The sequence below is a fragment of the Nanorana parkeri genome, unplaced genomic scaffold (genome assembly GCF_000935625.1).
Source record: "Nanorana parkeri isolate BGI_ZX_2015 unplaced genomic scaffold, ASM93562v1 scaffold362, whole genome shotgun sequence".
Taxonomy (NCBI): Eukaryota; Metazoa; Chordata; class Amphibia; order Anura; family Dicroglossidae; genus Nanorana; species Nanorana parkeri.
In genome coordinates, this window is record NW_017306630.1 from 891757 (window position 1) to 918966 (window position 27210).

The 27210-nt window shown below is 40.6% G+C and overlaps 1 protein-coding gene across 1 annotated transcript in view; it reads left to right on the plus strand.

Annotated features, from left to right (window-relative positions):
- The window catches only part of KCNH4 (potassium voltage-gated channel subfamily H member 4), a 151795-nt gene extending 126522 nt beyond the window's left edge, over window positions 1-25273 (plus strand). Inside the window, exons 5-14 of the mRNA XM_018558836.1 lie at window positions 2180-2423; window positions 7692-7849; window positions 8041-8248; window positions 9961-10155; window positions 12946-13145; window positions 18944-19193; window positions 22040-22254; window positions 22340-22387; window positions 22945-23276; window positions 25178-25273. Of these exons, the coding sequence (XP_018414338.1) occupies window positions 2180-2423; window positions 7692-7849; window positions 8041-8248; window positions 9961-10155; window positions 12946-13145; window positions 18944-19193; window positions 22040-22254; window positions 22340-22387; window positions 22945-23276; window positions 25178-25193 (1866 nt within the window). The 3' untranslated portion in view covers window positions 25194-25273. The remainder of the gene's footprint in view (window positions 1-2179; window positions 2424-7691; window positions 7850-8040; window positions 8249-9960; window positions 10156-12945; window positions 13146-18943; window positions 19194-22039; window positions 22255-22339; window positions 22388-22944; window positions 23277-25177) is intronic.
- Window positions 25274-27210: the final 1937 nt, after the last annotated feature.

Genomic DNA, 27210 nt, shown 5'->3' on the forward strand with positions numbered 1-27210 from the left:
TTGATATGTGCCGGGGGGGGGGGGGTTCTTAACTTTAAATGGGCTTTCAGGTGCAGTCCAGTATGTTCCAGTGCATTTGCATAAGTTTATTATGATTTTACATGCTTTCTAGGGCCTTCCGGACCAGAGAAAAATGAAACTGCGCTTGTGTGAACAGAGCCCAGAAATACCATAGGGATTCAATGGAATTAGTTTTTGGGCCAGGAATATACTGTTCTGGTCCGGTCATGGTGTGAAAAAACCTTTGCAGCCTGCCTCATAACTATTCTCTCATTTTCTCCTTTCTTCTCCTTTCAGCTTCTCAACCTTTTAGCTGTCAAACTAGTGTAAAGGCAGGACCTTTTTCTTGCTAAATGATATCTTAATAAATGTAGGAGCCCTTCAGCCCACATTTCATTAACAAATGGAGAGCATTGCTGTGACACGGATCTCAAACCATTACACTTTAAACTTATGGCAACCAGCCTAAATTGACCTGACTGCTGTCCTCCATGTTTTTGCAGCGCCACCCTGCCATTTAACCAGATATTGAATGATTATGTCAATGTCAATTGATATTGTTTCCTTACATTTGTATTTTCCCCAATTTGGTACCTTTGTGTTATTTAAATGCTGCAATGATAAAACCAAAACAAAACACAGAAACAGAAAATCTAAAATGTAGCATTTATGTTGTAATTTAGAATTAATGTGACTTTACTTTGTGGTGTCATGTAGTAAATTAGCATCATAGAGAGTTGCTTCTCTACTTTCTGTGATGCTAATTAAATGCACTGGTTCACAAAAGATGAGTATAGTACAGGGCACTGTGGTAACACAGTGGTCTCTACACGTATTTGATAAAGCTTATAAAAATCAAGCTATACACTGACATCCGATAAGAGATTCAAGAAAAGATGGGGGCCCCACTGAAAGGAACTGAGTTACAAAGAGTTTCAGTTATTTTTAAAGTAACAGTAAACTTAGGAGTTAAATCTTAAAAATGCATTCAAGTACCCTAACTATTAACAAACAGGTATGTTGTGGACACCCTCAAAGAAATTGGCTGTTTTATTCAATTCATCTTTTTTAAATAAAATACCATATAACACTCTACTGGTAACAGTGGCACCCTTCTTGAATTGGTTTCACTTGAGACTCCCTCTTCCCAGTTTAGGAGTCTCTTGTTTTGTTTGGGAGCAGCCCTACCAATAACGTTTAATACTCTAAAGAAGAGATTCACCGGCATACTGTATGTTGGATTCTGAAAGCATGAATATCTAGTGCCTCTTCCACAAACTATAGCTTATCCTACAAGAGATGGCCATATAAAGATCCTTAAGTATCCAAAATAACTTCTTCCAGTTCAGCAGTGGTATTTCAGTGAAAGTCTTTTTAACATAGTGATCACAATAACTGATTATGTGTAAAATGTTCATCTTTGTTTGAGAACGGTGGGACAAGAGCCATTTTTCACAGTTGTTCAAGTTAGATGTTGAATATACAATTTGATGCAGCAAACATATCTCCTTTGCCACACCTAAAATTCTAAATTCCACTAAAAAAAACCCAACATATTACATTACACTTAAAACACAACAGCAACTGCACAGATCTTGGCACTTTCAAGAGTGCAGGTATTTTCAATACACTTCATTCTACTGAAAAGGGCCTGCCTTTTCAGTAGTGGCTATATTCCTCTTTTGACCAAATAATCATATATCATAGGGACACTGTGGTCTGAACAGTCCACAATTACTACACAAAGTATAAGAAGATTCGAGTTAAACCAGAAAACCTGTTTAAGAACAAGAATTCACTTATAGGTCAGTTATGAGTAGGTGTCCTCAGGGTGACTCAGTCTCCCGCTCACTTGTGGTCTTTTCTTTTATATTACAGAAAATGCAGCAGAAGATGTGAGGGAAGACTGGTAGAGCTAGGAATTCTATCCGAGAGGTTAATTGCTTTAGTCTTAAGAGACAAGTTATAAGAGACTCCTAGAAGATATCTCAGCAAATTGTGCATACCATCCAGCCAAATACTGTCTTAGCTGATTTTGTTTCTTAGCTTTTACTGATTGTATTATGAACTGAGGACATTTCATCTCAGTATGAGGCACAGACTGATCTGACCACTGTTGTAGCCTGAATTTTAACTACAACCCTTGTATTCAATCATTTTCTCTTTATTCTGTCCACAGAACCTCTTAGATAACAAGCCTTCCCTTCCTGAATACAAAGTAGCTTCTGTCCAGAAGCCTCGCTTCATCCTTCTTCATTACAGCATCTTCAAAGCCCTCTGGGACTGGCTTATCCTCTTAGCCACCTTTTATGTGGCTGTCACTGTCCCTTACAATGTCTGCTTCACGGGCCACGATGACAGTGTGTCTGCAGCACGAAGCACTATTGTCAGTGACATTGCCGTGGAAATGCTATTTATTTTAGGTAAGCAAACCGGGCCACACAGCCATCCTGTTATATACAAAGAGCAAACAGTTTAGAGAGCAAATATAAAGTGGCAATCGACAATTGTTACCACGCTGTCAGCTACTACAATAAAAAATCAACACAGCAGCAAAAGAAAGGAAGTGACAGGAAATTGTTAAACTGTATGATTGCATATCACAGTGAACCTTGTGACAAAGTGGAAACTGTTTAGTAAATGTCCAGGCCAAGACCAGCAATATGGCAATACAGCATTTATCAGAAGCATTTGTCTGTAAAAAAGTATTGTCTACTGCACATTTCTTTGAATTGCTCAGTGTATACTTTGTACGATAAAACAGAATTATTCCCAGCTATTGCATCTCATCTCTTTAAATCCAAACACATATGCATTCCTCAAGTTCTGTGTATGGCTAATGTCTTATTAGCCAGATTTTTGCCACAAAGCCTGCATAAAAGTCCAGTTTTAAAGGAATAGGCTGATACCCCATCAACAGTGGCCTACTGTGTATAGTCATGTGAAAAAGTAAGTACACCTCATGGGAACTGTTGACTTAGTCAAAATTGTTCATATTTAAATAAGTAAACATTAGCTCTTTATTGATATACTTGAATAAAAACACACAGAAAATGTACCTTTTCAAACATTTAACAAAAATCAATAGATGTAATGGTGTTCTGTGGAAAAAGTAAGTATACCCTTAAACTCAGAAGCTGGTATTTCCCCCTTTAGCAGAAATTACTTTTTGCAGGCCTTTTGCATACCTGCCCACTGGTCTCTGACACGGATTCTTACCCAAAATGTGTTATCTGTTTGCACCAAACATGCTTACTGTTACTGTGCCCAAACTCTTATGTCCACAGCACAAGGTTCCAGAATTCCTGGTCTTTGCATATGTTCAATGACAAACTGTAGTTTTGCTGTAATGTTCTTTTTAGAAAGCAAGGTTGAAGATTATGAAGATTATGTACAGTGTACTATATGTATACACAAATAGAGCTACAGCTCCAGGATGAATGTCGCTATGACAGATGTAAGCAGGTTGCTCTCCTGGAAGCTTTGATTAGAGACATGGAGGAGCGAATTGCAACACTGAGGAGAACTGACAACCTTGAAATGAGTCTTCTGCTCACTGAGCAAACAGTTAATGGGGTTGATGATTAATATTCCTGGCTATGATGCCTTTCTGAGAGACAGGGTAAAACAAAAAGGTGGCAGTGCTAAGCAGCATGGATGGGGGAATCCCCCCACTAGGTGTGTCACTGTCAGAATATCCGAACAGTCACTGCAGCTAATTGGCTGTAGTCACTGTTCCGCCGACTCTTTTCTACCCAGCTTCTTCGATTTTAAGATCCAGCAGTTTGGGCAGGAGGCTGCGAACAGGGCCACCCATAGAGTGAATGTATGCCAGTTCCTCAATAGCCTGCCTAAATTCTCTCCATGTATGGCCAACTTTAAAGTTTGTGACTGGGGACAAAGAGAAAGAACATCCGTAAAATATTTTCTTCAGCTCAGTGTATACAGAGGAAAGTGATGGAGCTCAAGTCCATAAAGGGGAAAGTAGTACCACAAGTAGTGCCTCATGAACCATGAGGGCTTGTTCACACCATATACAGTGTGTTCCATTGCTGTCAGCACATAGTAAACTCCCCCCTGCATTCTGGGGTGGGAGGCGGGTGGCGGTGCATTGAAGACAATAGCACTGCAGCGACGCCCCCTCCCCCTGCCCGCAGTGTGATAGCTCGCACCAGAATATGTGACATATTAGTGTCTGCGTTGTGGTCCAGTGCAATTGGAAAAAATGCTGCATTTTTTTTCTTATCACCCAGGACTGGAACGCGGGCACTGCTGTGCCCACATTCTGGTGCATGCGATCGCACTGCGGGCTGGGGGGGGGGGGCGTGTCTGTGGCCATTGACTTGAATGCACTGCCATGCCCCCTCCTGCCTCAGAACGCAGGGGGAGTTTACTATGTGGTACAGTGCGTTCTAGCAGCTAACCGTGCTGGAACGCACTGTATATGCTGTGAACAAGCCCTCATGATTCATGAGACACTTGTGGCACTACTATCCCCTTTATGTACTTGAGCTCCACCAATTGCCTCTCTATACACTGAGCTGAAGAAAATATTTAATAGATGTTCTTTCTCTTTCTCCCCAGTCACCAATTTTAAAGCTGGCCATACATGGAAAGAACTTAGGCGGCTATTGATAAACTGGACATTGACTTCAATGCACCGCCAGGCCCCCTCCAGCTCCAGAACGCAGGGGGGAGTTTACTATGCGGTACAGTTCATTCCATGGTGTGAACAAGCCCTCAAAGACAATGATCAGAAACAGACAAAATAAAGGTGAATAAAATACCTTGACCAGATGGCGTATACCCACGTGTCCTCAAAGAATTGAGATTGGTTATTTTGAAGCCATTGTTTCCAATTTGTAGAATTAGTTCTCCATGGACAGCTAATGTGTTAGTCATGGTCTATATTCTTAGACAATTCATTCTGTAAATGGATAGAAAACTAGCCTAAGGCTAATATTCAAGGAGTAGCGATTAATAATCCATACTCTGGTCTAAGGTTGTTAGTGGTATAACCCAAGGTTCAATGTAGGGACCCTTACTTTGTAACCTATTTATTAATTAAATAGAGCTTGTGATTAAAAGTTTCTGTGTTTGCAGATGACACCAAGTTATGTGGTGGAATAAAGTCCTTCCAGGATGTCTCCAACTTAAAAGCAGACCTAAATGCACTGTTTGATTGAGCAATTATCTGGCAAAAGGGGTTTAATGATGATAAATGCACTTGGAAATGCATGCATCATACATTGTAGGGAGAGTACAACTGGGAGAGTCTATAATCAATCAGGGTCTTTGTGTCCTTGTAGACAATAGACTTATAAGAGCATGCAATGCCAAGCTGCAGTTCCTAAAACAAGAAAAATAATTTCTTGCAATAAAAGTGGCATATACTATAGAGAGAGCCATAATCTTGCTCCTGTACAAAGTTTATGAAAACTATGTTAGGGAAAGAGAGAGAGTACACAGAAGGGCAACTGATAAGAGGCATGGAGGACCTCAGCATTCAGGAAAGATTAGCTGAACAGAATGTATTCTCCCTTGAGAATAGGTGTTTAAGGGGGTATATGATCACAATGTAAAGAATAGTCTATATAGTAAACTTGGTGCAAAGGTATTACATTTAAGGCCATTACAAAGGACAAGGGGGCACTCTTTGCATCTGTAGGTTTAACCTTTTCATATGGAAAGGTTCCTTCATAGCAAGAGGCGTGAAAATGTGGAATAGGCTATTTCAGGAACCAATTATAGCCAGCTTAGTTGATTTTTTTTTTTTAAATTCTGATTGCATTACTAAGTGCACAGATTATAATTTGTTTCTCCTGTTGGAGCAAATCAGACCATGCTTTTTAATGTCCTTCTCCTTCCAGCCTGACTAACAATGTAACCATGTAATTTATAAAATGTTTTCTTTACAGTGGAATGATTAATTTCAAATAGCTTGCCATGTTTTTAAATTCTTTGCCAGACACATAAGCATCCATGACTTTCTTTCTGAGGGCATTAGAGAGCTATGCCCTCAGAAAGAAATGGCATGATGACAAAACACCAAATAAGACAGGTTCTACTCGCATTCTCCATAAGGAGGTTCTAGTCATTGGCACTCAATCTGGAACACCTGATTTTGAAGTGGTGGTAAATGTAGGGGTGTACTTACTTTTTACAAGTGACAAACCTGATTTTTTGTAAATTTAGACAAGATGAATAAATGCACTCTGTCAATTTTATGTGTCATTCATTTAAGTATATTACCTTTATCTGAAGGCACTGTTTAAATGAAGATCGAAAACCTGCTGGTTCAAATATGTTGAAACCAGCCATGGTACCAGTGTCAAAACATATTACTTCAGCGGCTGTAGCAAGCATGTTAACATACACAAATATGCAGATGTGTTTTACATGCAAGGGCTTCTTATCTGCACCCTGTCTGGCCCTGCAAAGGCTAAGGGCCCATTCACACCACATTTGTTGGACTGCACTGTGCAACCTTGCCCAACACATAGACAAGGCAATTTGTTGCATGTCCTATTAGTTCAGTTCACACCACTGTGGTGTGTATGCTGCATTTGTACACAGCACAGCCTGTTTTGACATGATGCAGTGCATAAAGATGAATGAACTGTCATTTTTTATAATTTCAATAAAGTTACAAAAAAAGAAAAATGTATTAATAGAATGCATCACACTGCTCCTTCACAGCACAAACCAGCGGCCACGATATAACGTGAACTGCTGGTTTGAACGGCCCCTGTATAAAAAGTAAAGTGTGTAGCAAAAGGGATTTCTAGTATGATAATAGCTAAGAATTTAATATACATATTTTGTTTTAGCAGCGAGAGTTTATTAGAATCCCTCATTAGAAGAAAAACACATCTTATTTTTAAAATTGCTAGTGTACCTGGTGTATTTCTGTTTTTTAATGATAAAGTCTAAAGTGTACTCTTATTAAAATAGGAAACAAAGGCATTAAACTTTAGCCTCCATTCACACCTACGCGATGCAGGAACGTGTGCAATGCTGCACGCATTCCGGCATCATAGGTTGAAATCTTATGTTCTCTGCATTATTTATTAGTGCCACCCAAATGCACCTAGCAATCACATGCGGGTTGTATCTTACCACATCGCATGGCAACCTATTACCTTGCGGTGTGGTGCAATGTTATGTAAAACTTTATGTTTATGTTATGCAAGTATGTAAAACTTTAATCCTTTTTTAAATGTAGCCACTGATTAAGGCTTTCTGCTATCATTTGTTGGAGTCTGCTCTTAATACTGAGACTTAACTCATTCAAGCTAAGACCATGCAGATTCTTTCCAGCAAATTTAAACCCTGACTAAAGAGGCCCATTAGAACTCCCCGAAATGTGTTGGCTTGTCCATTTGGCATTTTAGGATGAAATCTTCATGGTCTCAAAATTTGTTCTGGTGCTCTTATTTTTCCTATAACCCTTAAGTACAGGCTACCCCTTTAAGTGTGAGGAAATCTCTCAGATGGAGCCCTGGATAGAAGTAAAAATTTGACGGGGGTTTTAAACCTTGCCTGCTCCATCCAAAAGTACAAAAAAAAAAAGTTTGGGCTTTACATGCACTTTAAAAGTATTATATTTATTCTACACAACCATGTATGTATTCTCTGTATGCAAATTTTACCTTCTGAAACTGTAAAACCCCACCTCTCTAATTTTACAGACATCATTTTGAATTTCCGGACTACATATGTCAGCCAATCTGGACAAGTGGTGTATGCTCCACGCTCTATCTGTATCCACTACCTCGCCACATGGTTCTTTGTGGACCTTATTGCTGCTTTGCCCTTTGATCTTCTCTATGCATTCAACGTCACAGTGGTAAGAGAAAAAAGAATCGGTGCATCCTTATTACTTTGGAGCAGACTTATTTTATTCACATAGCTAGAACTATTGAGTACATACAGATTAGAATTCTTTTAACTGATTAAAGAATACCTCATTATTTTAATGCACAGACCACTCTTATCTAATCACAAATGATTTTTTTCTTTTTCCAAAAATCATGCAAGACGTCTCTGGTACATTTACTAAAGACGGTTCGATTATTGAGGCTCCTGAGGTTATTGCAGAAGCTGGACCGGTATTCTCAGTACAGTGCCATGGTGCTAACTCTTCTGATGTCCATGTTTGCTCTGCTGGCTCACTGGATGGCCTGTGTCTGGTATGTGATTGGCCGCAAAGAGATGGAAAGTAATGATCCTGTCACCTGGGACATAGGTAAGCATTGCTTGACACTTATCTGGTCTGGAAATTTAAATTCCATTAATGAATGAGACAGTCAAGCTTTTGGACATAAGTCATGCAACTCTAGATTAATCACACCATGTAGGGTCTAGCATATAATTGAGTACTAAAGATAATCAAAATTCTGAAAGCAATCAGTTGTGGTTCATCCAGGGCTCTTAAAACTTTGCAAACTGGAATTCCCATTTTAGCTTGAACGGGGCTCGAAAAAAGGTGTGTAGTAGAGCAGCAAATGATGCAAAATTGTGCAGAATAAATTTGGAAATACTGGGTAATGGAGCCACGGCTTCAGGCACTTCCTTTAATAATTTGTAAGGGGTACTTGGATAAAAAGGGTGGGACCTGCTGTTACTATTAGTCAAGGGGGCTAATAGTACCACCTGTACTGCCAGAGTGCTCAGGCTACAGCAGAAGCAGATATCAGGTAGGAACAGCCTTTGGAGTAGCCTTTGTTCACTTTCTCCCAGAAACATTTTGGCAATCTAAACTGTCAAAATACCAATAAAATTTGTATTTGGTTCGGGCCATCAAATTGTCATTCAAAGTTTAACTCTAGTCAGCATATGGAGGTACTTGATACACTTTAATTAAACTAAAGGCACATTCTTTTTTCCACATAGAAAAGGGGAAAAGCTAAACATCACACAATATGGATAACATGTTGATGTCAGTGCTGTGTACTGGCGATTATGCTCAGTGAGGATATATAAGGATTTTACTGTAGCATTGCATTGTTATGTAATATAATGTGCTTTACATTATGGCATTACAAAATCTTGGTTGCTTGTTTTTAACATATGGAACAGAGTTTTTTTCTAAGTTAAACAGTGTAATGAAATTAAATTATACTACCTTTGCAGGTAATTCAGTATTAGAAAGCTGATTTTCTGAAAGATGTTCCCTTTCTAGAATGTCTAGTTTCTAGGACGGTAACAATTTGTTGTTAGAGCTTACAACTGTGTAAATCTTCATGATTTCTACGGCTGTAGGAAATAAGACCTTTATATCCCGTTATAGCTTTACTACCCATCTTATATGATTATCCTGGGGTTTAATGGCTTGTGAGTGCATCCCAACAGTATGAAGAACACTCTAAAGTAAAGCATATATGTTACATCACAGGGCTTGTGGTAAGATGCGTGTTTGCATGTGGCCAGAATGGCTACAATCCAAAGAATGAGCAAATTTGAGAAAAGCAACAAAATCCCATGAATTTGTCTATACAGCATACTGGTAATACTGGTAAAACCATATCCAGTACATACATTTAATTGAATCTTGGAGCATTGGGCAAGGAGGTGATTAAGATTACTAGTGTATCCTAGTGAGGTCTCACAACTGCAAGGAAGGATAACATATTGTAACTTGTTATTAGTACTCTTCTCTATACATTGGATGCTTCATTCACAGCTAGAAAGTCTCAAACTGAGAAAATTGTCAGTGACCTTGGTCTATACCTACTTCCCCATAATATAGTGTCTGATATCTGGGGTGAGAGTGGCCAGTCCAAATAAGGGATATTAAGGTGAATTGTAACTGGCAACATTTATTTCCCCTGCTCAACCAATCCTTGTTTGGAAAAAGTGTTCTTTAAATTCTGCCCGAACTTATTGCCCATTTGCAATATAAAAGTATTTTACAATGTGCATATTAAATGTAAATTCTTGATCATTCCTTCCACTCAGGCTGGCTTCATGAACTTGGCAAGCGACTTGAAGTACCATACATCAATAATTCTATTGGTGGACCCTCTATTCGCAGTGCTTATATCGCATCCCTCTACTTTACCCTCAGCAGCTTGACCAGTGTGGGCTTCGGTAATGTCTGTGCAAATACAGATGCTGAGAAGATCTTCTCTATCTGCACTATGCTAATAGGAGGTAAGGCTTGTCTAGGCTATAGTCTTAATAAAGTTTTTGAAATGATCACTGTTTAGGTATTTAAAAACACCCATATATACCTTCCTGAGGAACCAATCAAAACATTTCACAAAACGTGCTAGTCAACTACTGCATAGCTCTTAACCCTTTCACTTCCAGGTCCTGCTCTCCACCTTTAATCTCAGGTAGCCAGACCATTTAATGCATGTTTTCACTTCTTTATCCTTATCATTTTCACATACAGCTTTCTAAGGACTGTTAGAATAATAAAATTGTGCTGCTAAATCATTATTAGTGTACACAAACACAATATAACTTACAAAATTCCTACTGGATCCGAAAGATACAACTGTATTGTGTGACTACAACACTCTGCATGAATGTCATATTTAAAAAGTTTAAAAAAAGAAAAAAAATCAAGCACTGCGATGCATTGTAACAATGCATTGCAGCATTTGTACACACATCTGCTGGTGTGAATGGGCCCTAAGTGTGTTGGTGCACCGCAGTGGTTATATACATACAGGGACATGTGAGCAGCCCAGTTTAATTCCAAGATGTGCAGTTAACCACATGTGTACTACAGGTGCCTGTCATTAATTTGTACAGGATGCTGCCCGCTGCTGTATGAAAACGTTAGTGACTCTTGGGTACACAAATACTCTTCGTTTTTACACTGTATTGACCTTTGTAAATGAAGTGTTTTTTGGTTTTGGTTTGTCTTTACTTTTTTTACAGTACTTTTGGGGAAATATTAGAGGTCTTAACAGACTCTTTATATTTTACTTTTGAGATAAAGAGATTAAGTCCTTAGTCTCCTTCAACCCCTGCATCCCAGCACTAATGAACACAGAAATGCTCTATACAGATTGAAAGAGATAGATCACAAACCAAAGAAAAAGTAAACATGATTTGTGTTTATTTTCTCTCTTTCGTTATTAATGAACACAGGAGAGTTTACTACTAAGCACTCCTGTGTTCATTCAAGGTGTCAATAAACACAGTAAATATAATTCACTATTCAATGGGTCCCATTGCACTCCTGACCGGATTGTTTCCACCAATATCGGGCGGGTGCCAGAGTGACCGCAAATGCTTCTGCAGATCAATGAGCAAGTAATAGAAAGTCACTCGCACTCCAACTTGATTCTTAGTCAATGTTTATTGACCTCAGTAGTGTCACATTGTAAAAAGTGACATATCGGAACTGCAAAGTCCCTTCTTCAGGCAAACAAAGTGCCACTTCCCTACTCTAACCAACATATACAATTTTTGGGTGGAGTTATGCTTTAACCCTCTTGCTGCCAAGGATGTGAGGCTCATGCCCTAATAGAACCGCTTCTTATTGGCCAGCTCAGTAAACCTTATGTTCACTGTATTCTCTTATAAGAGAAGTGTTCCCTGAACTCCCCTAATTGGATTAATAGCTGTGACAATCTAAACCGAAATGGCCAGCGGTAGGACATTTTTAATCAGAGAGAATTAACTGAAATGTACTAGAGACAGGTGTTTTTCTACAAGAATTAAGGGACTGCAAATGACATAGCACTTTAAAACTGTCCAGAAGCAGGAAAGTTTTAAATAGCAATTTTTGGCCCACATTTACTGCAGATGAAGAGCACAGGTAGGGGTTATACTACCTGAGACCACAGATGACACAGCAGTGTAAAACTTGCCAGCAGCAGGACAGTTTTAATCAGGGATAATAGGCCTATATGTCTATGCTTTTTATTTATGGGGATGAGGGATGTGGTGAATGTGAGTGATGTAATGTGAGGTAGTTTAGGTGCATACTGTTCTTGCATCTTTCTTGTGCAAAAGGGGGAAAAAAGCCTCCAATTAATAGAAAAAAAGTTGCTAAGGTAAAACTTCAGGTGTAGCTGAAGTTTTAGATAGCAGTCAGTTGTTGACTTACAAATTTGGACCTTATAAGGATTTGTGGGTGTACAGATCTGTGATCATTTTACTTCCTAATGGTAGCCATGCACTGTGTGATTTTCATTCAGAAATCGTTCGTGAATGGTCTTTCGAACAAAAATCGATCAGTTGATGGTACATCACCGATGTTCTTTTTTGATATTGTGATCAAAATGTTTCGATCGGTCAGGTTGGAAAAAAATTTCCTGAACGAATGAAAAATCGTTGAATCAGTGGGGTTTTCGTTCATCAAAAATCTTAGCAAGAACACAGCACATGCACAAAAGGAAATTATTTCCGTCGCTCGTAAAAAATTGGTTGGTTAGTATGGCTAATGAACAATTCCAGAACATGACATTTGACTATGCTTGATGGGGTACTCAAGCTATAATCGAACAAGGGTTTGTGACAGAAACATTAATTTTTGATCATAAATCTACTAGTGTATGGCCACCTTTTAAGGACACTTTAAGAGACCAGTGCCTAGAAGTCCTACATTAATCTGTATATTTATCAGCAGCACATCCTTATTCTTTTCCTAACACTGATAAACACATTATCAATATGGCTGCTGGGAACCCAACCTATTAGAGCAAGGGGGCTGGCTTATCCAAAGCCCCATTACTGCCCCTTTTCAGTTTCCGAGCAAATTTCTTAGCCTGGGAAGTGCATTATTGGTAGTTAGTTGCTGTGGTGGCAAAACTGCACATTAGTTCAATGGGTCAGCAAACCATAGATGGACCAGGTTCACCTTGAACCCATGCTCAACCAGAATTTGATTCTCATGCCCATTTATCACTTTGGTCTTGTCAGAACACAGCATAGTATACACTGACATACTAATACCTTTAATATTTTTTTCATAATTTGCAGCTCTGATGCATGCTGTGGTTTTCGGTAATGTAACAGCCATAATTCAACGTATGTACTCCCGGCGTTCCCTGTATCACACCCGCATGAAGGACCTCAAGGATTTTATCCGTGTTCATCGCCTTCCTCAACAGCTTAAACAGCGCATGTTAGAGTATTTCCAAACCACATGGTCTGTCAACAATGGCATTGATGCCAATGCGGTAAGAGGCCCTTAGGGAAGCTTCCCTGCCAAATTATATAATTACTATATGTAAACAAGATGTAAGATGCAGTCTTGTTGATATTTAGAAGTAACTTATACTGGTTTGTACATATTTTATTTATGATATGATCAAATGTGTTCTGTTTTTTTAATCAGGTAAATAAGAAATAGTGCATATTATTATTATGATAATTATTATTATTGTTAATATTGTTTTATTATTATTATTATTATTATTATTATTTAGTGTTCTGTCACATTTTATATACACTGAGTGGCAAGTGGAGTAACGAGGCGCCCAACTAAGTCATCTCGTGGAGTCATCTCGTGGCCCAACGAAGTTCTGATGGGGTGGTCATAATAATCTGGCCACTCAGTGTATTTGGCAATAGTTCAAAGAACTAGATGGAATGAGTTAATCACAGCAGTGATCTCTTATCAGAGAGATTAGCCCCAAGTTTTTTTAGGCAAGAGAAGTTTCAATGCAAGCTTTGTTTGCTGTGCCATCTCCTCGTTCACACCATGTCTGTTGAGCTGCATTTGTACACTGTTCATTCCATACATGTGCGATGGTTTATATTATATATTATATTTGGCGTTGGGGAATTTAGCACAAGTGGCGAGTGCTCAAAGACCAGTCTTGAAGCCGTTTTAAACATAAACAGAACAGTCTTTTATTGCTTCCAGAGCAGAAACATAACTTCATCAACCATAATACACGGTCAGCTTGTATTCCTGCAAACAGAACACATTGGGGGTGATTTACTAACCTAAACACACGCACGCACCAGGTGCGTGTGATTTTTACACAGCAAAACGTATTTATCAACCAAAAAGTCTCTAAAAGCATATTTCCACTAATGCTATATATGGAAAAATCATGCACATGATGCATATATAATGCTGCTTCACAGTTTAGACAAAAATGGTTAGCTCATGCATTTACATTCCTGCATTCATCAACGCAAGCAACACAACATAGAGCTAATTTACACAAGATCACCTTGCAAATTCATGCAGGGCTTTGCACAACACACCTGCTGGGTGTGTACACACTACAAAGGTGTTTAGATTCCACCCATAGATCATGCTGGGAGGGAACACACTACAGAGGTGTATACATGTTCGTGGTGTGTTTATAAGGTTAGTAAATCAACCCCATAGTCTCACCGACTCCAGGTTGTCACACATACTCCATGTGTAAGCGGCTCTCTCAACCTCCTTGGCTGTCTTCCTGTGCCTCTAGCACACACAGCCACCTGGCTCCCCTCTGCCTTCTGGGAGGAGTCCTTCTGACTCCTGAACATCCCTGTTCCTCTTCCCAGCTGGAGCCCAGAACCTTAACCAGCAGCCTTCCCATAAGTGCTGGGCACAGGTGTGCAATTAGGTGCTGGCCACTATTAAACAATGGACCCAGGAATGGAGATTTCATCCCTCCCAATTCTCTTAGAAATCTCCCAGTTCCAGGATCCCATGGCAAATCCAGAAAGGGGTATTTAAGCACTAGCTCTGCAATGAGCTGGTGTTGTGTCTTTTTACCAGCTGTTTGTAAAAGAGCTTTATACTTCTGCTGGTTTCTCATTGCTGACCCAGAGTGTCTGACCCTTCTTCGCTTGCTGCCCACCCTGATCTTCTGCCTGGACACGACTTTGCTCTTGTGTCCTGCGTTTATCCTGATTACTCATTGCTGACCAAGGACTGTCTGACCACCCTCTGCTAGCTGGCTGCCTTGAACTCTGCCTGGATCTGACTACTGTCTCCTCATTGGAGCCCTCCTGTTCTTGTCCATCACTTGGCAGGGCTACCCTGGGGATTGTGACCTGGTACCAGCAAGCAGCCAAGCCCATCTCCACCATCAGGAGCTCTGGTGAACACCGGCTGGTACTTGTACTCCGCCCCTCAGGTAAGCCTGTATCACCTGCCTGAAGGTGTCACCCTAACACTGTCAAATGGCTGCATCTTCCATGTAGCTTGGTATTTGATCATATACAGTCATAGGCAAAAATATTGTCACCTCTACCTTTCTGTCAGATAACGCACCACTTTGCGCAGAAAATTATTGCAATTACAAATGTTTAGGCATTCTCATGTTTATTACCTTTCGTTTGTATTGGTATGACACAAAAAAAGTGGGTAATCAAAATGCCAAATTTGACACATTCCACGCAAAACTCCAAAAATGAACTGGACAAAATAATTGGCACCTTCAATTAATATTTGGTCGCACAGCCCTTGGAAAAAATAACCAAAATCAATTGTTTCCTGCAAGCATCAATGAGTTTCTTACACCTCATTACAGGAATTTGACACCACTTTTCTTTCGCCAACTGATCCAGGTCTCTCAGATTGGAAGGGTTCCTTTTCCCGATAGCTGTTTTGACATCTCCTTACAGGTGCTCTATGGGATTTAGATCTGGACTCAATGCTGGCCAGTCCAGTACTTTTCAGCGCTTTGTTTGAAACCATTTTTGGGTGCATTATGACGTGTGCTTTTGGCCATTGTCCTGCTGTATGACCCATGACCTCTGACGGAGACCCAACTTTCTGACACTGTTGAGCTACATTGCACCCCAGAATTCTTTGGTAGTCTTCAGATTTCATAATGCCATGCACACCGTCAAGATGTCCAGTGCCTGAAGCAGCAAAGCAACCCCAAAACATCAGTGAACGTCCTCTTTGAATGTAGAGAGACTGGATTTTTTTCTTTAAGGGCCTCATTTCTTTTTCTGAAAACATAAGAATGATGAGCTTTACCAAAAAGCTGTAATTTTGTTTCGTCTGTCCACAACACATTCTCCCAAAATTATTTTGGCCTCCTTAAGTTTCAGATGGTGATGTATATTGCGAGCTGACACAGTTGTACCCTGTGCCTGAAGGTCCGCTTGAATTTGTCTGGAAGTTGATCGAGAGTCTTTATCCACCATTTGAACAATCCTTTGTTGCAATCTTTGATCAATTGTTCTCTTTAGTCCACGTCCAGGGCTGTAAACTTCTTGACAATGTTGCGCACAGTGGACACAGGAACATTAAGATCTCTGGAGATGGACTTGAAATTGCCCATGTTTTTCCACAAAAACATGGACTGCAATTATTTCTTGCAATTTGCAGAAGGTGCCAATAATTTTGTCCAGTTAATTTTTGGAGTTTTGCATGGAATGCGTCAAGTTTGACTTTTTTATTTCTCCACTTTTTTGTTTCATACTAATACAAGCAAAAAAGATAAACATGAGAATGCCTAAACATTTGTAATGGCAACAATTTTCTGTGCGAGGTGGTACATTATCTGACAGAAATGCAGAGGTGCCAATATTTTTGGCCATGACTGTATCTGCCAGCTTCTAAAGTCACTAGCTGGTAATAAAGGCCTAGTAATTCCAGAGAAGCTTTAAAGCAACTCTACTGTTACTTATATTTGAGCGCTTTTAGTTCTCCACACCCATAAAACAGTATGGTATGATCTTGTTTCTGCTTACAGGGGAACTGCTGAGGCGGAACCATTTTTCTACACACAAATAGAGGATAATAGATGATCTTCAGTGCAATTTGGCAACTACAGAAAAAATAATACTAGTATAAAATTACACTTAAGTAAAAAAAAAGTTCCATTTAAACTAAAAGGTGCCCACACACCTTGCGATTATCGTACGATAATTGCGGGAAATCCCGCGGTCGTACGATTATCGCAAGGTGTGTGGAAGGCGTGCGACCGTTTCTACTGTACAGTTGCACAACATTTGTCTTTCGAGCATGTTCAAAAACCAGCCGAGAATCGTACAATTTTCGGCTGGTTTATAGCATGGTCGTGAGATAACTGCCGCACGGGCCGGTGTGCGCAAGACAGAAGTCTTGCGATGGTTGTAAGGTGTGTGGCCAGCTTAATTCAGTTAACTTAAAAATCTTCAGTTTGAATGGCTCCAAAATTGGTCAATGTCAGCCTATTCCAGACATACTGTATATACATGCTGTGGTAAGCAAAGGAGGATGTACAAATAAAAAGAATATGACATATTGTCTAAAATCAATGTGAAAATCCAAATCTAAGAAATTATATAAAACTTACAATAAAGCTGAACTCCTGGCAGACATCTGTTTTATCCGCCAAAGGACTTATAGTTCTCTCCAGCCAGTCCTGATATTTACACAGCCTTGTCACAAATCAAAGCCCTGTTTGGCAGAGCAGAAGACTTTCTGTTAGGTAACATTCACAGTTCTTGTCCCTGCACCAGCCCGTGACCCATCACAAGCAGCACACTGATGAGTTTATCTCTGTCACTCTGCTGTCTCCTGGTATTAGCATGTTAGCACATGAGTTCTGTCGCACAACTGATTGGCTCCTTGAACTGCTTCTCCTTCTCCCATTCTGAGCTCTACATTAGAAGGATTACGAAAGTCCGATTTCCAGTTCAAATTTTAAAGTATAATTAAACTATCAGTTTACTTTTTGCATATATCTACTGCTAGCAAGCAGCAGATATATGCAAAAACATTTAAAAAAATTAAAAAAGTTACCAAAGAGGTAATTACTTACCTCTGTCACCGCTGCTCGCTCCCATCCGAAGATCTGAAACATTCTCGAGAGGCCGAGCAGGATGATGGGGCAGGCACATGCGCAGTACAGATCTTCGGCAGGGAGAAGAGGAGAGACACAGTGGAGGTGAATGCACGCAGCCGGGAGTGTGCACATAGGACAGACACCGTGGGACAGGAAGAGATAGGAGTCTGCGGTGGATTAGAGACCGGCACCAGTGCTGGAGGGATGCTGAATAGTGGAAGGAAGAAGATGATCGGATCAAGAGGCATCATTTAAGGTAAGTCCTTTTAGAAGCATGGGGGTGGGGGGAGGGTAATATTTGTGACTTTATTGTCACTTTAAGTCATAGACTAGAAGTTATATTTTATAAGTATTTTTTCTAATTGTATTTTTGTAACTGTTGCACATTTTACATCGAGTAAGTTTCAAAACTTATTCCAAGGCAGTGGTGGAATTATATACCTAAGTTTGATCCACTGTACTATAACCACAACAAATGGATCTCCACCATGTGCTCTCATGCTTCATTTGCATGTATTCAGCTGTGATCTAACAAAGACATCAGAAAAGTCAAGAACAATGCATCAATATGCAGTCTACATTTTCAAATGCAGACATGAATGAGGCCAACACGAAGATCAACTGGATGCGAATGGGTTACATTACAGTGATTGCTGCTGACTGCAGGCTCAAGATAACCACATAACTGGCACGTTCATATATACAATACTATTGCTCAAACTATACATATTGTTTTAGGCTCGCAAAACTTTTGAATTGATTGACCAGTATGGTAATATTATAGGTATTTATCATGTATTTATCATGTACTGGTTGTGTAATACAAAGTACAAAGATAGACACCGGCACTCCAAGGCAGACCTGCCTTGGAGTGCCAGTGTCTATCTTTGTACTTCGTATATCTTGACGGGAGCCACCCGTCGACATCTGCTGCACCCACCTCCTATCTTATGGAACAGTGGTTCTGAGAGCGATGGGTATATGGACTGTATTCTGGTTGTGTAATACAGCCCCAACTACTGAGTACAGCAAGAGCCATTTTCAATGAAAATCTGGCAGTTGTTCCTTATATAAAGTACCAGATGGGTGCCATTTCTTGCCCTAATACCAAAAAACTGCAGAGCCAGGCCATGCTAGCCAAAGACCTAATCATTCTTCAGCATTTATAAGATCTCAAATTGAAGAGTATGATATTGTATGACAAATTTTACTTTAATAAAAACAACTTGATTTTACTCTTGCAGCTACTGAAGGATTTTCCAGATGAGTTACGTGCTGATATAGCAATGCATCTCAACAAGGACATCTTGCAGCTCCCTGTGTTTGAGCCAGCCAGCCGTGGGTGCCTAAGGGCACTCTCCCTGCACATCAAGACTTCCTTCTGTGCTCCTGGAGAATACCTCCTGCGCCAAGGGGATGCTTTGCAAGCAAATTATTTTGTGTGTTCTGGCTCAATGGAAGTTTTAAAGGACAATATGGTGCTGGCAATTCTTGGTGAGAATGAAGTCATAATTTAAAGAGAAACTGTCACTATTTAGCTAAAAAATTATGCAAAATATTAGGCTGCTTGGGTGGGTGGCCATATTTCCCTTCCGAGTTTGGAGGAGCTAGTTCATCCTAATTCCTTATATAAGGCACCATGCGGGCCTCATTTCTCAACTTACAGCCAAGAGACAAAAAAAACCTTGCTGTGGAACACACGTGCATTCTAGCATGACTATTTACATGTACACATGTGCTTAGTAAAAGGATTAGAGAGCTCGAAAGAGCCTGGGCCTGTGTTGCCAAATGCTAAGCAGCCAGCTCACAAAGCCCCTGCTGGCAATTTGCAAAGGAGATAAGTCATCAACACTGTTGCCCAATCAAGTTTATATGGAAAATGTTAATTATTTTTTAACACTCATGCTACAACCATTTCTTATACTTTCTAATAATTCCTCTAATAATTAGCTGCAATTGTTAGTTTAAGGTGTATGTAAAATAAATTACAAAAAATTGGAAAGAATGTGGAAGGGTTAGAACTCCTGTCAGGCTTTTATTGCTGCCTATGTCACTGCTATGGAGATTCACCCTTACTATTGGTTCTGGTGACCATTGTCTCTTGTACAGGAAGTGATCGGAAATCCAATATTTTTGAGTTGTCACAGGGACAGCAAAAGAGGTGATACCTTTCAATGGGGAAAACTGTTTTGGACATAAATGTTTAAGAGTGGATATTTGTTTGCTTTAGAGAGATCTTCTCTTTCTGATGTGTTCCTGGGACAGAAGGGAAGGGAAGCCTCCACTAAGGGCATAGACAGGAGAAAAAAATCTGACGGGGTCTTAACAATTCCCTACTCTATCCTATACTAAGAAAAGGTTTTGGTTTTACATACACAAAGTATATGGCATCTTATTTTTTATAATATCACAAGTTCCTGTGCTATGTATAGATTGTTAAAAGACACAATTTTCCCCACGAAGGGGATCCCACCATTCCTTCAAAGTATATAACAAAATATTTATAAAAATATATATTTATTTATTGAAATGCTAAAAACATATATCTGACAAACATAATTATATCAAAATGCACACAAATACATGTAGCTGCATTCTGCTGGTAATTCCTAACAGTGCTATGGAAACAATGCTATGAAAAAGCAATGTAGAGGCACGCTGTGTAAAAGCCTTAAAGGAGAACTATGAGATGAGTGATTTCCACTCACCTCATAGTTCTAGCCGACCTGTGACAATGAGACTGTCGCAGGTCGGCTCAGTAGATCGGGAGGTGAGCGAACACATACCGTATTCGCTCACCTCTCGATCCTGTCACGGCTCTCTGCCGTGACAGGGGGAGGGGCTGGATTCCCCTCTTCCCGCTCCGATCTGCCAGCGCTGACTGGTGGAACGGACGGGGAGGGGGCGGGTACAGCTGGCTCTGCCTCTAGATAGGCAGAGCCAGCTGTCACTCACGCAGCTGGGCAGATCCCGACGTCCATGTCGGAATCCGCTCCGGCGTCTCAGTATACCGCAAGCTACAGCTGAGCTTAGGGCTCAGTGCTGCTTCCACGGGGTTATTTAATCCAAGGTGGTTGAAGAAGGTAAAATCAAAGGAACAAAAAAGAAAGCAGGCAGAATTAAATCTGCTGGAGCGATACAAAGTGGCCTGGTATCCTTAATCATTGGACAGAGATCCGAAAAATCAAAGGAAAATAGCCTTCAAATATAATGAAGAAACAATAATGACTGTAATGGGTTACACCCCCTCCCACACCGGGGCTTCATCAGAACAACGCCCTTCTGATGAAGCCCCGGTGTGGGAGGGGGTGAAACGCGTCATAGGCGTTCAGTGAAGGCTTCTCTCATGTAGCTGCTTCTGCTGAGGCCGCCTTGTGTTTTTTCCCAAAAATACCTGTCTACAAACAACTTGAATCTGATACATTAACAAGAAGTTCTTAGGAGTCTCGTGTTGAGGAGAAAAAAGAGAGAAAGAGTCTGTACGGCTTCAGTGAAGGCTTACATTCAGAACGAACACAAAAAAAAAGCCGAGATAAATTTATCTCCTGAACCCATTACAGTCATTATTGTTTCTTCTTTATATTTGACGGCTATTTTCCTTTGATTTTTCGGATCTCCGTCCAATGATTAAGGATACCAGGCCACTTTGTATCGCTCCAGCAGATTTAATTCTGCCTGCTTTCTTTTTTGTTCCTTTGATTTTACCTTCTTCAACCACCTTGGATTAAATAACCCCATGGAAGCAGCACAGGGGTTCAGTTAAGGCATTAATCCACAAGTGAGTCAAATCCATTCTTTACATCTTGATGCTGACTTTATTTTTGTTCTCTTTTTCCTTTTTTTCATACATATGTATGTTCACTCCTCAAATATAGAGATCTTTCGTTTTTCTCGTTTTAATATGGGTAATTTTTCCCATTTATGTGGAGACTTTTGAAACCAGAAATAAATGCAAAAATATATATATTCGTGATACCAGTTGAAAATATTAAGGCTTTTACACGGTGTGCCTCTACACTGCTTTTTCATAGCATTGTCTCCATAGCACTGTTAGGAATTACCAGCAGAATGCAGCTATATGTATTTGTGTGCATTTTGATATAACTTATGTTTGTCAGATATATGTTTTTATCATTTCTAAAAATAAATATATATTTTTATAAATATTTTGTTATATACTTTGAAGGAATGGTGGGATCCCCTTAGTGGGGAAAATTGCATCTTTTACTAGTATAAATAAGTAGGGGACCCTCCTTCAATATTCTGTATACTCTCCACTTTACCTTCCTTTCCCCATTTATATACCTATGTTTAGATTGTTTGCTTTTTGATTGTTGCAGGTAAAGGTGATCTCATTGGTGCTGACATCACCAGCAAAGACCAGGTGATTAAAACAAATGCTGATGTGAAAGCTCTAACATACTGTGACCTGCAGTATCTCACTCTCCGAGGGCTTCTAGAGGTACTGGAACTGTACCCAGAGTATTCCAACAAATTCATGGCAGACATCCACCATGACCTGACATTTAATCTACGGGAAGGCAGCGAGACAGATGTAAGAGATATGTGAAATTACTGTTATTTCTGCTGTGTTATATACTGTATATTTATCACCAGTTGTCTTCTATCACTAATTATAGGGCTACTACAGATTTTCTCGTTCACCACGGCTATCACAGGTAATACTCGTTGTATGTTTTAGCATCGTTTTTTTTGTTCTGCTTAGATTTTTAGTGTTCATAGTTCAGTATAAGTAGTTTGACAGGGGGTGCGTCCATTGCTGAAATACATTGGGGGGTGGGGTTTATCCAAACTGGAGCAGACAGATCTGGAGCAGTTGCCCATATCAGCTTCTCTCTTCAGTTTGTTCAGTTAAGCTTTGAAAATGAAAGGGAGAAGCTAATTGATTGACAATGGCAACTGCTATACATTCTTTGTGCTCCAGGTTTGATAAATTCCTCTCACTGTATTTGAAGGTGCCTCTTCTCATCTGAAAAAGGTGGGAGGTATGCTACAATTGTAACTCCCTCTTGTTACTGCAATCATGGATTAAATTTTGATAATACACTAATTTCTTTCCATTTGTATGTCCAATATTATACTGGATGACTGGCATGATCTGCGAGAATGTCCAATTTAGTTGCATGGGCCCTTTGTGGCTCATATGATAACAATAAGTTTGTGATAAAAATAGTTTGTAATTTTTTTCCAGCCACGTCCAGAATCTGGTACTACCCCTGATAAGCTAGCATCAATCCTTGAAGATAAAGATGAGACAGATGACTTTTTCCGACACTCTCCTGCCACTATGACCCGTAGAAAGCTCCTTCTGCCAAACCTTAACAGTCCTGTGCGCCGTGGCTCCCTCAGCAGCCTCTTAGGAGATGATCTGAGACAATTCTCTGCTTTCCGGCGTAATTGCCGGTCTCCAGCCCGGAACAGTCGAGGAAGAAGCCCCTCACCACAGTGTCGAAAGGCAGAAACGGTGTCTGAGTCAGAAAATGTATGCTCCCACAAGCCAGCCAATCTACTCATCCCATCACTTAACACATATGGCCCACCAGATCTCAGTCCTCGGTAAGTTGTTTTTACATATCTTTGTTTCATAAAGGAATTATGAATGGATAATAAAACATCTTAGGGACCTTTACTTACAGAAAATAAACTATGCAGAACTCCAATATGTTTACCTTTTTACAATGATTGATAATAGAAATAAGAGTTTTGTACTTACCATAAAAAATTTTTTGCTGTCCATTGAGGGAAACTGGAATTATATTAGAGTCAAGTTATACTTCCTACAGGAACAGAAAACAGAAGAGTATCAGACAAAAATAGGATGTTAGAGTCCATAAAAAAAGTTGAATAATTATGTTGATCAAACAGTATTTCAGGGGCGGTCACAATTCCTCCCTCAGGGTTTGGAAACTATGAGAATGAAGGAATGAACTCAGAATTTTGATTTTATGGGTATTTCTCCCAAAATTTGTAGACTGCAGGCAGTGATTGGAGTGTGACATATAGGAGGTTAGTAAGTACTATCCTTGTCGCACTCCTTACCGATATGTCCCTTGTAGTGGGGGGTGCTCGCAGTGACCGCGGATGGCGCCGCAAATGTTAGCAAAAAATTATAGAAATGTCACCAGCACACCAATCCTTTTAAGATAGCAAAAGCTTCATTTATTGAAGTTTTTTGTCATATGACCAAACAAGCGCTTTCGGGACCGTGCAGGGTCCCTTCATCAGGTCAATGATCAATGCTAAAGCCTGATGAAGGGACCCTGCGCGGTCCCGAAAGCGCTTCTATAGGAGGTTAGGACACTGGCAAACAAAAAATCTTGCCATCCAGCTCTTGTATAACCCCTCCTCTACTCAGCATGCCTTAGTTTTGTGAGAAAGCAATATACAGGGTCATAGAAAACACAGATGGGTGGGACCTGTGGCCCTCAAGAAAAATATTTTACAGTGAAATAATTTTTCAGTAAGTATCTATCATGGATAGATAGGAAAAAGCCCTCTGTTAGGCAGACTAACTGTAGTGACCAAGGGAAGACCAACCTGATGTTCCAGAGCAGGATAAGAAAATCACTGCCAGGGGGAAACTCCTGACTGAAGGAGCCCACAAGCAATCCACCAAGATGACCAATGGAAAAAACAAACACACTATAAAATCAGAGTAAAGCAGACCAACAACTGTTAAGGTCAACAAGAGAAAGCAATTTACTGGACCCAGACCCAGTGAAGAATAAAAAAAAAACAGATCCCTGAAGGGAAGCTTGGACAATATAAGAAGTCCAAAGAGAAGATTGGACTGTCAAAATGAGAGCAATAATCAGGAAAGGGCTGCCTAATCGAGCAATTAAACTTGTAGCAATTTAGAAAAATTTTGGGAGCCTTTATAACATACCATCCCAATGGAAAGACAAAGAAGAACCCCCCTAAGCCTGGTGGAACCAGCTCTGAAGTCATCCTGAAGGGGAGGTATAGCAAGCATCAAAACCATTAAAGAAATGTCTAATGGAGGAACTCACCTATAGCTGTTTTCCAGAGTATTAGAGATCCTAAAACCTGTAGATACAGCCTTTCACAAAAGGTATTATTGTCTAGACTGTATGGGCTTCCAGAAGTTTAATCCTGGTTATGTACATAGTTGCATAGTATTTGAGGTTGAATAAAGACATTAGTCCATCAAGTCCAACCTATTAGGATCTCATTCTAGGAGTACCTGTACCCCTGTATATTACATAACCGGGATTAAACAGGGAACTTTGCCCAGCACTTTTCATCCCGGGTCTTAATGTGATATGCATCCATATAAATGACAGAATTCATTCTAGGTAGAAATGGACATATCTTTATGTGCATGGATCGGCAGAGCTGGGTTATGCCCTTCCTTATTTGATTCTTTAACCTCAGCATCTGGTATAGCATTGCTTGGTTTTATTTCTAAATACATGAATCTATCTCTCTTTACAGAGTGGTGGATGGAATTGAGGATAGTGGAGATGTATCTGAGAGCCAAACCTTTCAGTTCAACATGGGCAACTCAAGGGCCAGGTCTCCAGTCAGGCAATCTACTGCGGCAGGTATAGTTTTAGATATATTGCTAGCGATTAAAATTATTGTTTATTGATACATTTTATTCTTATGCTTATTTCCATAGCATTTAACAATTGGAGCAAAATACAAACTGCCTTTCCCATAAGCAGGAATGCTAGGTCCTACACTTACCTAACTTGCATGTTTTGTAAAGCATTGTGCAGACACTTTGACCAAATCCTGATTTGTACTTCCTGGCCCATCTTTCTTGGCTGCCTCAGTATCACACTAACAAAATCAGACACCATGTCACAGAAGATGAACCAAGAATGGGGGTAGATAAGGTCAAGGAGACAGTTGACCCGCTCTTTTCAGTGCACCTGGAACCAGGAACTAAAAAACTAGTCTACTAGCAGTTTGGTTCTAGGTGAACTTTAAGTAGGCATTAAGCTATCCCATCAACAGCAAGGAAGCAACAGTAAGAATCCAGCTGGATTTCTCTGGCACATAGGGCAATCCTGTGGATTTTTAATCATAGATGAGAATCTGTTACTTTGTTCTTGCTTCCTCATACCAGTAAGTCACTACCAGGGCTGGATATCTGTAAAGGCATTATAGGACAAGGCCTAGGGCAATGGTTTAAATAGGGAATTGGAAATAAACACCATCATCTAACCATTTATGACCTTTACTTTGGATGTCCTCCCTGATGAATTCTCCCTTTTCTTCCCCTCCCCCACCCCTCCCCCCTCAATAACCAGCCACTCTCCACCACATATCCCATCTACAGCTGCCATCACAACAGTAGCTATCCAAAAGATTTTTTCTGGGACTGTCACATTATCCCTTCAGTCTTATTTATGACTCGGGTCTCAGTATTAACAGATTGTCTGTTTTGAACACCAATCAATCGTAGATTCCAGCACGCCCACTTGTCCTTAGCCCAGCCTCTCAGCTTCGGCTTATTCTGCCCCATCTCATTTCCTGGACCTCAGCCCCTCCCCCTTATCCTCGGCCTCATAATAATCCACCAACTCCGCCCACACACCGGGGCCCCTCCCCACCCCAACACTTAAAAACTCAGTTTCCCGCCAACGCCGTCTCGATCAGCTCTGACACATCGGCTTGAAAAAGAAGGTATTACCTTTGAAACGCGTCGCCAGCACGAACCCAGGACTCACTGAGTGTTTCAAACACTCCATCTCTCCAACATTTCCTGACCTTTGGGTTCCGCCCCCTCTGCCTCTCCACACCTCCGCACCGTCATCGGAAGCCGACAGTCTGAAGACACAGACTCGCCGGACTATCAAGAGGCCCCAACGTACATCCACCTCCGCCTCCACTCCGGATCCTCACCCCCCTTCCAGCAGGCATATCAAGGAGCCATCACAACACTTCGGCATCTGCACCACCCTCCAGCACCGCGTCTCCCCAGCGCCGGACACTGCGGACGCCCAGCGGGACTGTCACGCCAGCACCCATCCAGAGGATCACCCTGCAGCCTTCTACCCAGGCAGCACAGGAGCCTACAACCGTCGTTGAGAGCCAGCCTTCACTTTCCTCGCGGTGAGTTACAAAATCTCTCCTTTCTTGTGCTCACCTTCCTCATCTCACCTCAATTTTTTGTGTTTACATCTGCTCCACCTGGTCACACCAATACACCACCCATCCCAAGAGGGACCGTCTCCCGAAACTGCTCCTTTCCATCTCACGGCCGTCCTAAAAGTGAATGATCAACCTACCTAGGTGAGTACATCACCTATCCCTCTTACCAGGCCTCACCACATTTGTTGCGCCAGGTAGTGGCGCTTCCGTTCTCCAATTTTTGTTTCCTTTAGTACACCTGTTGGACACCACGGTTCGAACACCACGGAAGCTGCACACCCGCAGGGCAATAAAGACACCTCCACTATTTTTCTACAAAACTAAACCCCCAACTCACACCCCCTCGCCCCCCTCCCTCAAACTCTCC